Source organism: Thermochaetoides thermophila (genome assembly GCF_000221225.1).
Source record: "Thermochaetoides thermophila DSM 1495 unplaced genomic scaffold scf7180000011820, whole genome shotgun sequence".
NCBI classification, from domain to species: domain Eukaryota; kingdom Fungi; phylum Ascomycota; class Sordariomycetes; order Sordariales; family Chaetomiaceae; genus Thermochaetoides; species Thermochaetoides thermophila.
The window spans coordinates 956,686-973,236 of NW_006383036.1; the positions used below are offsets into that span (position 1 = coordinate 956,686).

The 16,551-nt window shown below is 53.5% G+C and overlaps 4 protein-coding genes across 4 annotated transcripts; 2 read left to right on the plus strand and 2 right to left on the minus strand.

Annotated features, from left to right (window-relative positions):
* Positions 1–4,122: 4,122 nt before the first annotated feature.
* Positions 4,123–6,092, minus strand: CTHT_0052690 (uncharacterized protein; the record flags this gene model as incomplete). The annotated part of the gene is made up of 3 exons (XM_006695545.1): positions 4,123–4,236; positions 4,485–5,609; positions 5,814–6,092. 3 exons carry the CDS (start codon positions 6,090–6,092, stop codon positions 4,123–4,125), a joined length of 1,518 nt encoding a protein of 505 aa, XP_006695608.1.
* Positions 6,093–6,810: 718 nt separating this feature from the next.
* Positions 6,811–8,347, plus strand: CTHT_0052700 (putative GTP-binding protein; the record flags this gene model as incomplete). Its single annotated transcript, XM_006695546.1, has 5 exons — positions 6,811–6,904; positions 6,993–7,002; positions 7,069–7,580; positions 7,655–8,265; positions 8,321–8,347. The coding sequence occupies 5 exons, from the start codon at positions 6,811–6,813 to the stop codon at positions 8,345–8,347; spliced, it is 1,254 nt and encodes a 417-aa protein (XP_006695609.1).
* A 3,004-nt stretch (positions 8,348–11,351) lies between these two features.
* Positions 11,352–13,838, plus strand: CTHT_0052710 (uncharacterized protein; the record flags this gene model as incomplete). Its single annotated transcript, XM_006695547.1, has 1 exon — positions 11,352–13,838. One exon carries the CDS (start codon positions 11,352–11,354, stop codon positions 13,836–13,838), a length of 2,487 nt encoding a protein of 828 aa, XP_006695610.1.
* Positions 13,839–14,055: 217 nt separating this feature from the next.
* Positions 14,056–15,247, minus strand: CTHT_0052720 (uncharacterized protein; the record flags this gene model as incomplete). Its single annotated transcript, XM_006695548.1, has 3 exons — positions 14,056–14,331; positions 14,388–15,014; positions 15,179–15,247. 3 exons carry the CDS (start codon positions 15,245–15,247, stop codon positions 14,056–14,058), a joined length of 972 nt encoding a protein of 323 aa, XP_006695611.1.
* Between the last annotated feature and the right edge of the window lie 1,304 nt (positions 15,248–16,551).

The following is a 16,551-nucleotide window of genomic DNA, read 5'->3' on the forward strand; positions in this document are numbered from 1 at the left end:
TGAGTCCGATTCATCCGCAAGCAAAACAGGCACAGGCTAGCGTGATGCAGAATTCGTGATGGCGGGTGTTACTCTGATTGTAGTCTGGACAATGGGATTGTGTCGCGGTTGCAGGAGTAGGACGGGATGTGTGTGTGTGGTGTGTGTGTGTGTGGTTGTGTGTGTGTGTGTGTGTGTGAGGATGTGTGGAAGTGGTGGAACAGTCGTGCAAAATCGGCGCGACAGCAGCCTCAACGGCACTCACTCCCCTCTGTGACGAGCCTCGTGAATGGCGGCACAGGCGTCAACCATGGACTTATGGACTTGGTGAAGGTTTCACTCGGAGAGCGCAAGGTGTGTGAGAGGTTCACTGATGCTGTAGATACGATGGTTCAGATGTTCTAGAGTGACGACGGGAGACTCGGGACTTTGTGCAGTGCAACGGGGCGGGGCCTGTGGATTTTAAGAATGATGGCCAGGCACCTGGGATGCTGGAGTGTGTGGAGGCTTCCTCTCACACCCAGGACGCTGAGCACCCGCACTCCACACTGACCCTGGCTGCGGACGCTTATGATGGAGCATCTCCACTTAGGCCCTGGACCACTGGGGGCACTTGGCCACCAGCTGACAGGGATTGTCAGTGAGGGAAATAGGGAAAGTGCCGGGGCTCCAACAAGTCTCTGCGGGCTCCCCGGTCTCCGCGTGGGCCGGAGGGGCATTGGGACTGCCTGTCGTGCTTTGGAAATTGTGGGGGAAGGCAGGCAAGGCCACAAAGGCCAAAATCCAGAACATGAGCCGGGCACAAAACGGTCGTGCTCTGATAACATTGGCAGCAGTTGCAACGCAACCGGGGGCAACGCAGGGCTCGCCAGACCAAGCCAGAACGTCCCGGAGCTACAGTGTCAGAGCAGCACTTCCTGAAGGTCTTAACGGACAGCAATGCTCGACTGTTGGGAAAAACGCCGCTTTCGATTGGCGGGGCGCCTTCCCAGTTAGGTTCCCCGTCAGGTCCCAGTTGGTCCCAGTCAGAGCCAAGCCCTCTCCTCTGTGGGTGGACCCCGGGTACTCAAAGTGACATCTAACCAATCAGCGCGCACGAGGCAAAATCTGGGGTCAGCAGGGATCCTTCGCTTCCGCACACCACGTACGGAGGTACCTTTTCAGCCAGCGGAAGACACCTGGGCAGAGAATGACCGCCCGACCCGGCGCTGGCTGGCTGCTGCTCTGCATTGTCTCCTAACTCCACTAGATCACTTGCCTCTCCAGTCGCAGGTCCAGGCCGCAGGTGTTCGTGAGGTGTGCGCCTGACCTTAGCGTCAAGTCTTCCTAGCAAAGGGGAAAGCCAAGGAGCCCGAGGATGAAGGACGGCAGTCGGTCTGCATGGCATCGCTCGCCTCGCCAGTGGCTGGATGCCCATTAACTGCGACATCTTTGCGCGCGGTTGATCTTTTGGGATATCGGCTACTAGAACCAGGAATTTTCCCCATGGATCGCCATCTAGAATACCGTAACGGTGCCATAATGCGAATCGAAACACCATCCACACCTGGCACGCCATGCGTTTTGCTCCCCCTTCCCACCCCCCACAACGACAGAATGGCACCACCAGGGACGCCATCACCGGCCTAGGCCAACGGACGTCCAGACAGATTCGAGATAGATCGCACTCGGATCGCATCATGAAGCTTGCCTGTCCGGTGGGCCTCGTCAGTTCGTGGTGTGCTTAGCGTCAGCCCAGCGCCCCAGATCCGGGGTAAGGCTCCATGTCACGAGCCCGGTAGCCATGTTAAGCACGTTTTGGGAGAACAACGACAGGCTGGGAGAGCACGGTCCCTATCCCAAGTGGCTGACGACGCGCTATGCCTTCAATATCGCCATCTCCGATATGGTGTTGGTATGAATCATTATGTGCGTCGTCTCTAGACTCTGGAGGGCTAGTAGGCACGCACAGCGCAGGCAGCTATACACTCCGCCAGGTTAGGCTGTCCGTCACTAAGGTAGGTACACGGCGAACGAGGTGGAATGAGATGCTTGGCCTGCAGATTATGTCAGTTTCTTATGATGCCTCCTGGGCTATTTTGGAGTCGTTTGGGATCTGCAAGCTACTCCTGCTGAGCCGCACTTACACGATGTAATTTCAAAAAGAGGAGAGTGAGTGCAGAAGCTGAGCAGCCACTGAGCAAGAATAGAACGAATGTGTCGTAGTTCTTCCGACCCCAGCAGCCGACACACCTAGGCCATCTCTGACTACACACCTCGTCAGCGGCTCACTACGCTCTCCAATCATAGTGTGAGTTTATTGTCAGCTAACAGCTATTGACTTCACCGTAAAAACAGCAGAAGACTGTTTTGTCGATCCAAATGGATATTCCTTGACTGCTGTGCTTTGGCCAGCCCTGTGGTATCCACAGAAGCCCCATCTTTGCCTTATCCTTTGATTTGTCCCGTTTTTCGTTTCGTATCTTGAGACAGCAAAAACGCAAGAATAAGGCGGAGCAGCTGGAGCTGGGCAAGGTGCTAGCAAGATCCGTACGACATTGAAATGACCCGTTGTCTTGACAATAACGGCCCGAAGCTTACCAGGCTCCTGAAACCAGCAACGGTCACTGTTTCACAAGGACCCTGGAAGAGGTTTGACATAATAGTGCACCCTGTCAATTGTCCTTTTTTTTCCCTAAAGTCCAAGAAAACCCAACCCATCTGTGTTGAAAAGAGAAACGCCCTTGTTGTCGTCACTGGGCCCCAGTGAAATCTTGCCCCCCACTTACCGAAGGATCGCAGTAGCGGGCCCTGGTCAACGGATAGCGCACTGCTGCACCACCGCCCTCCCGAACCAAAATCTTTCACCGTTGGTTGCTTGTTGACCGCGCTGGGCCCAGCAGAGCGGTCTCCAGTTAGGATAGGGTTAGGTTAAAGGGGGGGGGGGGCCTGAGTGGCCGCGTTTTCTGAAGCCATTCCGTCAGTGGATATGATGTCCACTGCCGACGACACTAAGTGAGCAAGTTTGCTATCAATACTTGCAGTTCAACAGTTTTTAGAGTTTTACTGCCCCTTAACGGGCCAACTACCCCTTTCACATACATTGAGAAACGGCAATGTCTATCCCACGGAACCTTTCCGTTCAAGGTGAAAATAAACGTTTTCGCTTCTGCATGCATGCTGCTGGCGAATGGGTAGGGAAACCTCGGTTCGCCTGATGCTGAGTGATGAGATCGACTCATCAAATCGAAACCCCGGTCCATCTTCGTGAATACCCCAATTTTTTTTCTCGTCTTCAATGTTTCCCCCGCATTCCGGACTGTTTGGTGGTCCGTCACTGCAAGTACGTATGCATTTCGACAACAGAGTATGTACTTTTAGTAGTTTATGTGTCTCTGCTTCTTGATCAAATCTTGAAAGCAAATGAGATCGCACTATCCAGTAAGAGCTGGCCAACAAGGACTTCAGGAATCACACCCACATCTCCTTCGGGATAATTGTCCAATCCCTTTGGTTGGAAAGTAAACAGCGGCTGCAAATGCCTTGTGGCATTTAATGTACCAAACATGGTTTTGGTCAAGCTTCATTCTGAAAGTTTCCGTCAAGTCACCATTAATGCAACTTCACATCCGACTTCACCACACTGTCGGGAAGTTTCACCACCTTTACAGTCCGACGGCAGCAGGTTGTTTCCAACTCCAGCTGAGAGTCCGTCTGCTCACCAGCCAACCACCAGGCAACGATTGTCCTGGTCGTTCTTTGTGTTTTCTGCGAGTGGTGGGGACGGCATTTGAGAAGCGGAGAGACTGTGTGCATAGCGGGCGCTATTGGGAGCCTGCTGACTGTGCAGCTGTGCAGCTGGCGTAGACCATTACGCAGGATACCCCAATGGCAGCCTCGTCTCTCCAACGCCACCACCTCAATCCTCACAATCCTGACGATGATAACTCATGCAATGGCATGGATTCAAAAACTGCTATCTCAGCAAGCTTCAAGAAGATTTTGCTGGAAGGATTCTGGATTACTGGGCTGTGCAAGCCATGATGCCATCTTGTCATTGTGAAGGACCCCTCCACGTCTGATGTCTAAGATGACACCAGGAGCAAAGAATCAAAATGGACGAGAGATGTTGACATGGCACTCTTCGGCAATTCCTGGCAATCATCAACTGAAATCGTCCTCCTCATTGGCCGCCTCCTGGTCTACTAGGTCCGATTTGGCAGGTTCCGTCAGTCCGAGATAAGCCACCACGTTTTTGTCCTGAAGAAGCGAGTTTCTCTGCATCAAGCCCTGTCAGCTAGTCTAAACCCGATCTGTTTTGGTGTGTCCAGGAACGCCGACAACCACCAACGACACGCCATGCCGTGTGTTCGTGTTACAACGGTAAGCGACCGCCAGCTGTGGTCGCAGCAGCTGGGACCAGCCCGCCAGGCAAGGCAGCGCGCCTAACACGCAGCAGCGACGCGCCAAGACCAACGACATCATCGAAACCAACAGAACGTTAATCAAACTGTCGGGTGACATACCTCTTCTTCCAGGGTTTTGATGGCGTCTTCTAGAAGACGCCCCTCGATGCGGCGCAGGAGGATGGAGGCCTCGTAACACTCTTTCCTCTGTGAGGGTAAGGGAGCATCAGGGACGGCGCAGGACCGCATGCGGTCCAACTGTTCCTGCAGACGGTCGTGGACGACGGTGACAACGCGGAGTCGTAGCACGGCGTGGAGGGCATGGGTCTGGATCAGGGTCTGGAAGTCGGTGGTACGATCAGTGACGTCGATTCCCTGCCAAAAGACGCACAGATTCTGTGTGCCATCTGTCTGTTGCAGGATGCGGAATTCCAGTCCATCCTCCTCGTTGACGCACATCAGATAGGCGAAAGCGCTGTCCCATCGGACAGTGCTGTTTCCATCGTTGTCAATAAGCTCCCGTGCCACGTGGATGGTGGGCGCCCGCCCAAAGGCGACAAGCTTCGCCTTGGCCAAGGGATCGTCTGAAAAGGGCCTCAGGGGTAGCACGAGGCGCTCAGATGCCGACTGGGGGTCGATGAAGCCGTAGTTGAAGAGCATCTCTGCGGCTGGCTTCACGTCGCCATAGCTGATGGTCACTTCCGCGCCTGCCGGCAGGCTGACGCCTGGCCTGAGGAGCAGCACCACTTCGTCTTGCGCATTCTCCTCGTAGTAGGCCGATGGGCTGACGGAGGAATGATTGATCATATCGATACAGGGAACCATTGCTTCCCCAGACCCGGGCAGTTCCAGACATCTGGACCGGTAAAGGGCATCAAGGCGAATCCAGTCCGTGAAGGAGGGCGTAGGCGATGAAAACGCGCCGATCTCTGCTCCTTCAGCCAACTGACCGTCGTCCTGCTGCCACAGCAACTCATTCCAACAAGGCAAGTCACACGACTTTTCCCTAACCAGCCCAAACTCGGCATCGAGCGCCGACAGCTTCGCGTCGATGGCGGGCTCAAGGCTCGTGCCGCGCAACAGCAACCTCTCGTCCTCATTCCATAAGGTAGGAACCAGAACGGTCTCTGGCAAGAATCGCAAGTATTGGGCCCAAGGATTCGACACGCCCACGGGTGTGTAGCTCGATCGGGAAGCCAGGGCCGACTGGACGAGGAGAAACAGCAGCACATCGGCGCGTGCTGACTACATGATAGTGCAACCATGTCAAAACCAGGTGGTCAGTTTTTCCACGCGCTTTTCTTGGATCCAAGTCGAGGGTTGCAGAATCTGGGGTCTGGGGTAATATGGGTCTGGGGAAATAAGGTGGTGCTAGATAATGTGCGGGGGAGGGGTGCATCGACAGATCAAACAAGGTGATGGCGACAAGAAGGGATCCAGTCTAGTTACCCGGTGGCCAACAGCTTCTAGAAGCTGCCGAAAGTTCTTGTCCTCCTTGGCATATTCATGGACCGCCTGTTGGTTGAGTACCAGATCGTGTGGTACTGTGAGTAGGGCTGTTGCTCCGTCTGGCGTTGCTTCGTCGGCATTAGCCTGGACCAGATGTCGGGTGGTCACCACGCCATAGCCCTTATCCTCGGTCTGCGCGACCTTGACGTTGGTGAATGAGACGTTGTTGAGGAGTGCCCAAGCTGGCAGGTCGTCGATAGGGAGGGATTGCCACGGCATCATGAAAATGCCTCCGTCTATCACACGCTGGAGATGGGCTCGTGACTCGTTGGCTCGCTGTTGGAGGTTGATATCAGGGCTTCTAAAGGGCTAAACCTGATATGCCAAATCAAGGTGAAGTCAATGCTCGGCACTCGAGATCCGTGCAGCGCATGGCAGACGGGAGCTTAGCTGCAGATGGGCATGCGTTGACCGAACCCCGGACTTTGCCTCGTGGTCGGCTCGGTCAAGAGGATATCTGGAATTTGGGAACAGTGGAGTGTGGAGAGCGTATCAGACATACGGCCTGGAGACCTTAAGGCTATAGTGTTTTTGTATGTTGTCTGAATGTTTGCTTTTCAGTTCGAAGCACCAAATCCAAGCATGAAGGCCTCGGCCCTTGATGAGCTCCACGAGCACAGCACAGCTCTCGATCTGCAGCAGTTGAGCTTCACTCCTACCATGGGCCTTTCATGTGTCAGTGGTCTGCTTGTAAGCCGGGGTGCTGAGTCCACCCACGGGACAGCAGCCCCACAATCACCCCGCTCTTATCTTATCAAAAGCGGGGCAGCTGTTTTTCCAGAAGCACGAAACCGCCAACGATCCATCACGTCCGTGTTCGTATCCACTTGATGAAGTGAGGGAGAACGCCTTAATAACGACACGAGACGACGTATTTTATCCTCAATCCCTCCATTTGAACACATAGATTTCATAGCCGGAAGCGCAACCTGTCATCATGGGTCGCGATCCACTCATCGGCCTGGTGGGCAAGCCCAGTGCGGGCAAGTCTAGCACGCTTAACTCGCTCACAGATGCTTCCTCGAAAGTTGGTGGGTAGATGACTGCACGCTGCGTGACAGACAATGCTTAGGAGTGCAGCTGGTTACCGAACGTGTTGCTAATTACAGTGTTCTGCAGGAAACTTCCCGTATGCTCACCGACGTCACCCCTGAACCTGCGATCGCGATAATTCCTGATACTAAACCGCCAACAGATTTACAACGATCGACCCGCAACGCGCTATCGGATACCTTCAGATAGATTGTGCATGTGCGCGCTACGGTCTCCAATCGAAGTGTAAGCCGAATTATGGTTCATGTGTCAACGGACGGCGCAGCGTACCGATCGAACTGCTGGACGTGGCCGGTTTAGTTCCTGGCGCGCATCAGGGCAAAGGACTTGGTAACAAGTTCCTGGACGATTTGCGGCATGCGGACGCGTTGATCCATGTTGTTGATGTTTCAGGCACGACAGATGCTGAGGGCAAGAACACCAGAGGCTACGATCCAAGCGTTGATATCGCCTGGTTGCGCAGCGAGATCATGCAGTGGATCAAAGGCAATCTCATGGAGAAGTGGGGGTCCATCAAGAGGAGGCATGTCGCAGTCAAGGCGACAGCGGCGGAGACTCTTCAGGCACAGTTCAGTGGTTATGGCAGTACCATGGCAATTGTACAGAGGACATTGGACAAGTTGCAGCTGAAGGAGCCGCTGGAGGAATGGACTGGTACGTTTTTCCCGACTATGGATGTCACATCGGGCTCTAGCCGGGCTCCGCTGACAAACTAATCCCTTGGACAGAGGAAACAATTGAGAAGGTTGTCAATGCATTCATCGACGAGAAATTCCCCACCGTCATCGCCCTCAACAAAATCGACCACCCCGACGCCGACAAGAACATCGCGAAGATCGCGAAACAGCAGGACCCCAACACAATTGTCCTGTGCTCCGCCATCTCCGAGATCTTTCTCCGCAAGATGGCCAAGCAAGGCTACATTCGCTACGTAGAGGGTAGCGACATCGTCGAGACGCGCGAGGACCTGATAGCGGACGGCGACCCTGACGGTGGAGGGCTCAAGGAGCTGGATGAGAAGAACCGTAATCGCATTGAGAACCTGAAGGACATGGTGCTGTATCGGTTTGGATCAACCGGCGTCGTGCAGGTGCTGTCCAAGGCGGCTGAGCTGCTCGGGCTGGTGCCCGTTTTCCCCGTCAAGAATACGTCGACGTTCGGGTCGGGTGGTGTCGGTGAGAACAAGTATGTCTTCCGGGATTGTGTACTGGTCAAGAAGGGCACGACTGTTGCCGAGGTGGCTCGTAAAGTTATGGGCGATGCGCCAATCGCGTATGTGGAAGGACCCGGCGGGATCCGGGTGGCTGAGGACCAGGTTGTTGTGCCTGGGAAAAACGATGTAAGTGTCCCTGGCTCTGAGTCTGTCATTACGGGGTACTAACTGTGAGAAACAGATCTTGTCTTTCAAGCTTGGGAAATAGATGCTTGCATGGATGACCAAAATGAACTTGTTGATATACCCTGTTAGATGATGATCTCAGAACGGCTCATAGCCGGGACAGTCAAGATTTACTATTCAGTAGCAGTCTATGCCATTTATGCCGCTATGCGGGAGTAGATAGACCCGTTCCTGTACAACATGCTTGAGCTTCTTGTTTACTGCTCTGTGTGGATAATGTCTTCTGCGAACCTTATAAACATTTGGTACTACATATATAGGCCACCGCTGTTTGCCCAAACAGTTTCCAAGCTGGATTTTAGTATATTTCCCCAGTGCCTGTTCAATTGAAAGAACCATCTGCACCTCGTCACTTCAACCCAGTGCCGTAGTCTGCTATAACAAGTTCCGAGTACGAAATCTGAAGATTTTGGATCTTCCATGATTCGCTCGATCTTGGGCTGCATTGTCGATTACGAAGCCTCATTGAAGCCCTTTATGTACCCTAGTTTCACGAAAACATCCTCAGTGATAGCCCACATATGTCATCGTTGCGCTGATTCGATTCCCGTTCATACATGGAGATATACACAACCTCCTTTTCAGGTTCCTAATGGCCCCTCCACCACCACAACATACTCTTCCCCCTTGCTTCTTTGAAACAATGAGCATCGCAAGATCCAGCAACCGGTTCTCCGAAACTGCCCCAGAAGATCCAAAACGGGGGTATCAAAAAGAGTGAAAGAAAAAAAAGAGTAAAAGAAGACTGCGAGCAGATAGCTTTGCAAGTCTGGTCCGGGATAGCCCATTGTCAGGGTAGTCGAGAGCGAGTTCCTTCGTAACTGTTTGCTATGCGCACGAGACGTTGAGGGAGTCCGATAAAGGCCTCGAGTGTTTGACCTGGGATTGGCGCCTTTGACCGCTTTCACGAAGCTCTTCGAGACCGGAGGCTAGGAATATGGCCGGCGGATTTGTCTAGCCAGACAGGACTTCCATATCTCCCTTATATCGCGCAGCAGCTCAGTATTTGAATATGATGTAGAGTGCGTGGATAATGCCAGGGAGGTACTAGTATGTGAACCGCAGTGGTCAGCATCATTTGAGCCTTTTCAAGGAGAGTGGGAAGACTTGGTGAGAGGGGATAAGCTTACACCCAAGCAGGTCAAGAGGATGTTGATCAGCAAATCAACGCCGCAACCACGCTCGAGGAAAACACCGAGAGGAGGGAGGATGATGGCAAGAATGATCTTGCAAATGTCACTGATTCGAGAATGAAGGTCAGTAACGGCTCCAAAAGGAAGGGTTTCCCCTAGAAGAGCAGTGGTGGTAACATACCTAGCAGTGAAAGCCATTGTGACGGATTGCTAAGAGGTCGGTTCGTAATAGGATTTGATGTTGAGAGTCCTCTAGATGTAGATGATACTGCAGTCGACGTTGTCCTTGCGTCGCTGTTTGTCCTAACCGCTAAAAATATGAAGCCGAAGATACGGTGAGGAAAAGCGGAATCCAGCAGTGGGTGAGGTGATTGTAATGGAGGACCCCGCAAGGTGGGACTCTCGAGGTGTATAAATGCGCACCTCAAGTGGGCAGGGTCTTTGCACCACAACGGCAGAGTTAGCGGGTCCTCGTTTGTACAAGACAGAGCTCTACGACATGCTGGTTGCACTACGTAGGGAAGCCTCAAGCAGGTTCTTATTGGGACCCAAAAAGATCATGTGTGTGTTGTATGCCTGTACATTGGGTGGCAGGGCTCGTGGACAAAGACTTGCTTTTTGGATGGACCAAAGGGCCGGTGCGTCATACAAAACCTGTAATCCCATCCGGGAGCTTTCAGGGCAAACCGCGAGAACTCGCCGAAGCTCCATGGCCCAAAAAGGTTCTCAGGTTCCATCTCTTCCACAGCCACGCTTGCGCTGCTCGCTGCTGCAACAGCACAGCAGTGCAGGGTGATATTGTGACAGGCCAAGCCACTGAGCACGCGCGTTTTCGTGGACGGTGGAGCTGCGCAGCTCCCAATCGCTGCCGAAGCCACCAGGAAACCGGGCAGCATGACGTGTGATACCATGCCCATCACGAGGCACGGGGACCACGCTATGAGTTGGGGTGATGAGAGGAAGATCTTTCGTGGCTTGGATCGAGCTTGCGTACTTTGTGCCATGTAGATGGTTTTAGAGGATGTGAGTTGCACTGGAATTTGACATACACAAATAAACACTGAGGAACTTTGAAATCCTTTAATGGCCACTGAGTCTTGGAATCCCCGCACCGAGCTTGGCAACAGCATCTCGAAGCGTCGATGATAAGATTTCAATCCTCAGCGCTTATTAAAGATTATCAAATGGTGCGAACAACCTCTAGTTGCCTAAACATAACTCCCGCCCAGAACCCCAACATACAGAGCCCGTAAGTTTTTTTTTTTTTTTTTGCATGTCATAGGCATCTTGTGCGGAGACTGCGTGTCAGTGAGCCTGACACTGATCACCTGTCTCGAAGTTTGTCAGCAAACGCCCAAACGTGAGGTCGCCCAGATGACATCATCCCTCAAATGATGCTGGGCGGCTGGTTGGCCGTTGCCAGCATTGCGCGCCAACGTGCACGAACGAGGCAGCCTACTTTTGCCAAGGCATCCAGTTTGAACCCTAACCCTCAACTTTCAAGGCCGTCAGCCCCTCGACCCCTGGCCAGCTGGCGGTTCGGTGGGTCCGATCTGATCCAACGGACTGGACCGCTGGGCCGCGCGAGCAGGGATGTGCCGGAATGCCATGGATCGCCTTAGTAGCATGCCACATTCCCGTCAGATGCTCCTTCGTGCTTCCATCTTCGCATGTCCTCTTCGATATTTCCACAATCGTCCTCCAGCATTCCTTTCGTCCCATGCCTGCAACCCGAATCCTACCGTGCCTTCAGTGTTACCCTGCTGCGCACCCTGTGGTCGCTGCTCACCTCGATCTCCCTGATCCCCTGGTTCCCGGCTGAGCCACGCAACACTGGGCAAGAGAATCGGTTTCCGATCCGACCACTTCCACTTCGGATTCGGCCTCGATCACATGGCGTCCGACCAGCAATTGACCACCAAGCAGAAAGCCATCCAGGAGGCACGCACCGTCCAGGCCCTCGTCGAGAAAGAGTGCGCCGACGCCGGCAGGGACCCTCCGCCCTACGACCTCGCCGAGCTCATAGGCAAGGGCAGCTTCGGTCGCGTCTACAAGGCGAAGAGTCGCGAAACTGGCAAACTGGTAGCCATCAAAATCATCAGCATTGATGAGGGAGACAGCTACGCGCCTGGCCAGGCAGACACCTTCAACGACATTCTCAAAGAGGTTAACACCCTCAAGCGTTTGAACGAGGGTGGTGCAAAAAACATCAACTTAGTCATCGACTCCCTTCTAATTGGCCCCACGATATGGATCGTCACCGAGTACTGCGCCGGCGGCAGCGTCGCTACCCTCATGCGGCCGACTAATGGCCTGCAAGAGAAATACATTATTCCCATTCTACGTGAGGTTGCCGAGGCGATCTATTGGGTTCACAAACAGGGTGTCATCCACCGTGACATCAAGTGCGCAAATGTCCTGATAGGCGAGGCGGGCCAGGTGCAGCTCTGTGACTTTGGCGTCGCCGGCATCATCGAGACCAAGTTCGACAAGCGTAGCACCGTGACCGGCTCGTTGCAATGGATGGCCCCAGAACTATTCGACTCGACTGTGTCGTATGGTTCCGAGGTCGACATCTGGGCGTTTGGCTCCATGGCCTATGAGATGGCGACTGGACTTCCCCCCAATGCGCGTCCTATCGTCGATATAACCGAGTTTGGCGCATATCTGAAGCAACATTGCCCTCGTCTGACTGGAGATCAGTACTCAGAAGGGTTGAAGGACCTTATTGCCTTTTGTTTGGTTGATGATCCTCGCCAACGTCCCCCGATCGAGCAAATCCAGCGCCACCATTACATTTACAACACCGAGGTCGCGTACCCTACGTCCTCCCTCGCCGAGCTGGTTGAGTGGTACAAGGCATGGGAGCTCCAGGGCGGAAGTAGACGCTCTCTTTTCACTGCGGGCGGTGCCCAAGCCCCCCTGACTGATCGTTCATCATCTGGATCTGATGATGGATGGAACTTTGACATTATCAACGAAGAGACAGACCTCATCAGCCCCACTGAAGGCATTCGCGACCATGACATTCCGCTGGAGGCGCCGCTCTCTCCCAAGCAAGACCGCTGGCGCGCTCGTCGTCGTCGCCCCCCGCCCAATATCAGGCCCCTCAAGGTCCCGCTGGAGAAGGTTTTTGATCCGAACACCATCACCAGCTATACCGAGGCTGCCCGCGCCTTTTATGGCAAGGGCCTCAAGCAAGAGTTACAGAAGCCGGCTTCCTCTCCTCCTCCCCAGGAGAAATCCTCTTCCACCGACTTGCCTCTACGGGACAAGTCAGATCAGCAGTCGGTTCGGGAGTCACTCATCGATCTCGACGCTTCCTTGGAAGGGATGGACTCCTGCGAGTTCTCCTCCGAATTCGACATGACCACCATCAAGCCGATCCGACGGCCTGATCCCCCTCCGATTGACACCGGCCCTGCTGAAGGCGACCGTGGTCGTACCCTTGACTGGACCTTCCCCTCTGCAACCCCCTCCAGCGAGCCCCAAAGCTCCTTAAATCACAATGACAACAGTCACCACGGCATATTCAGCCCTGTCGACAGCGTCCAAGTCTTTACCCCTCTCCCTAAACCGGCTTTCAGCACTGCTCAGTCCCCCCCGGCTGCCGAAAACCGCTTCTCCGCCGTGAGTTTGATTGACCTTGACGACGCCACTCCCGACCCCGATCCTTCTGCGTACCGCTTTTCTGCTGCGAATACAAACTACAGTCGCCCGTCAACTTCGCACTCCGAGGTCCCCTCGACTATCAGCTCCGACCGCGCCGAGACTCCATTTGGTTTTGACCTCCCCCTTCACCAACACAATGACTACTCCTACGAGCACCCGAGCCAGCCGACAAGGGAGAGGGAACCGTCGATCTATATCGACGCCGATGTGGGCGTGGGTGAGAGTTTGAACGGCGGTGAAGAAAAGCACCTCTCACCCGAAAATAGTATCAGCATCAGCTCTGAACCCCCTCCGACGCCGGAGCGCTCTCCCCTGAGGGCCGTCAGGATGATGCAACAGCAACAGAGAGAGCATATCCTCCAGTCCAGACAACAGCGAATGCGGCACCGAGAGCTCCAACTCCAACTGTCGCCGGAGTATAAATTGCAGCGGGGGGGTATCCGCACCGGGAGTGTGGGCAGTAGTATGAATCATGGCATACAGGACAAGGAGCTTATTATACCGTTGCAAATGCCTGCGCCGAAGTCGTTGAGCCAGCTTCCGATTCCCACCCCGCCGTCACCACTCGTTATGCAGGGAATGAGCTCGCCGGAGAAGACGAAGGAGGAATTAAACCGGTTGATTGCGAGCTTCTGCGGGCACTTGCAGTTGACAGGACATGTGGTGGAGAGTCTGCCTGTGAGAGTGCAGAAAGACTTGATGGGATAGGAAAGATAATGATAAGCACATAATGATGGATGGTAAATCGAATCGGAGATGATACCCATAGACTGCGTGTTTTGATTACTTTGTGTACTAATACCGGAAATTAGCAACGGAATGGTAGTGGTGTTAGGAGGGGGAATGATAGGTTGTAATATGACTGGATCTCTGAACTGCCATAATCTGATCTGATCAAAAAGGACATATCCAAGGTATCGTATCGTCATGACATCTCAATTGATACCTCCATCGGCTTGCTCTCCTCTTCTCTGATGATCTTTCCATGTTTCGCCCACTCGCTCTCAACAATGGAGCGAATCAATTGCAACACTATCTCGCGCCCAAGAGTTACCATATGCTCCGACGCATCACACGGCACATGCAAGAAAATCACATTCCGCCGTCGGCCCGTCTTGTACAGATGGGCCAGACTAGAAAAATAGATAAAATCGCAGAGATAATGTCCTGCATCCTCAGAGACCCTCAACTCCAGATGTTTCTACACATATTGTCAATCCTCGGTAAGAAAATGAAAAGGGGAGTTTAAGAACTTACAGGACAATGCATCTTCCACCTCCGCAGCACATCTTCAGGATCAAAAGCCGTCAGAAGCTCCGCCGGCACACCATCCCACACCCAATCCTTGCCCTCGCGTGCTCGTCGCTCGTCGTCCTGCAGCAGCTGGCCGTCCACGTCGCGCATGTGGTACCCGTCGCGGTGGCCACGACGTTCAATCGCGTACGTCAAGCGTGGGCCGGCCATGCCGATGTGCAGGACGATGTCCGGCCCCGGACCGGCTGCCGGTAGAGAAGGCTGCGAGGGTTCGGCGGGTGTGGATGTGGGTTGGGGCTTTTCACCTTCGCCAGGTGTGATAGCGGGCTCTTCTGGGCTTGTTGGAGGATCAGCTGTCTGTTGACTGTTCCATAGCTTGGGCACCAAGTCCCGCACGACCGTATAATTGACACGGATCGGTTCTGGGTGCACGGTGATGCGGACTGGCGGAATGGCCACCGGCGCCGGGGCCGGAGTGGTGCTAGTGGAGCCGGGTCCCGCGCTGGCGCCAGGGTGGTGTGAGGAAGGGGTTATGACGTTGGCGGTCTTGGCGCGGAGAGGGGGAAGCCACTCTGGAAGAGAGCGGGTGATCTCCCATGAGGGGTTGACGGGGTACTCCTGCTTGAAGGGCTGGTGACTCGAAAAGTTAGTTGCGGCTCAGTTGTCATTCCTCTTCATGTCAGTTTGTCTCATTTTAATGATTTTGAATCCGTCAGGAGATGGTTGTCGCGACGCCCTTGACGCCAAAAACGGGGCAACTCAAAAGATATCACGGCATTGGGCAAAGAACGTACCCCAAACCCTGTGACCAACACGGTAACTGGCTTCTCCGAGTGAGACTTGTCTTCCGCAACAGAGCCCATGATCGGCTACGTTATACTTCGTATGTCGTGCTCCGTTAAATTTGACAATAATAAGATGTACGTCACAGGAGAACAAGGCGTGTAGGATCGTAAGAAAGATGGGGTCGCACGAGGGTTAGTGATACCGTGGCCTCGTGGAGACGTGCTTTTAGACCCCGCGTTGGCCGAATGTAGCCGCCGTGTGTGGTGCACTCAGGGGAATCGAAATTGTCAACGTTTGGTCCTCCATCCAATTGGCCAACGATCAGCTGAGGTCACTGTTGCGTACAATTCTGAAAGCGGGGATGGCTGGCAACCCTTTCCCCTATCAAATGGGCCGTCGGGCAAGGGTCCAAATCAGATAAACTTAATTCTTGGAGTATGCTCCCCCTCTGATAATTTGCAGTGGTGCATATCTGCCAGGAAGCCAGCTCGATCTCAATCAGTTGTCAATGGTGTTGAGTTTTGGGGGCTTCTTACTCTTTGACAGCAAGTCGGTGTTGGAGTAGTATCGGATCATTTGGAGGTCTCACAAAGAAACCGGAGTGGCTACATCGGTATTTCGAGATTAATGTTGTCTCCCTGTGTCGATCTGATTCCAATGTCCAATCCATCTTTTAGGCTTTAAGGATCATGATGCTGGTGGGAAGAACTGTCTATGTCTAGTATGAAGACAGCCAAGGTAGGCTTATTTCCTCATGAGTAAAGATCACGGGAAACCTTTCCATGTATGTGGCTGGAACATGGCGTTCGGCCCCTGATTCAAGCTTCCAGATCTTATAGATCTGTCGGCCGAGCACATGAACTCGGCGTCGTGGTACCTTCCTGATAGATTACTCGTATTTGCACCTCGGCGTTGCCTCACGCTACCTTTTCCATGGGAATGCTGTTTTTCTTCCCATGAGAGATGCATGGGAGCACCCGTACTAGCGAATATCAACACCTTAGGTGAGAATATCGCACATGTAGTATTGGTAGGGTAATCTTTATTTTTCAGGGTGGGTTCCTAATATCACTAACCACAGATAACTAGGGACATAGTCAAACGGCCATGTTGACCCGACGCTCCCAAATGGTGGACTCCAAATTAGCTGGGATCTTAAACCTTTTTCCCCATCGGATACGTGTCGGTTTTGGGACTCTGCTTGCGATAATTCAAGAAGAGTGACAACGTTGGCAGGTCCAGCACCTTACTCTTACTGCCTTATGAGATAACAAGATTTGAGGCTTTCCAGAGTTAGAAGCGAAACATGCTCGTACCACAGGAGATTTGAGACCAGAAAATGGTTTATCACTCAGGAGAGATTTGTCCCCAAGGAGGCTGA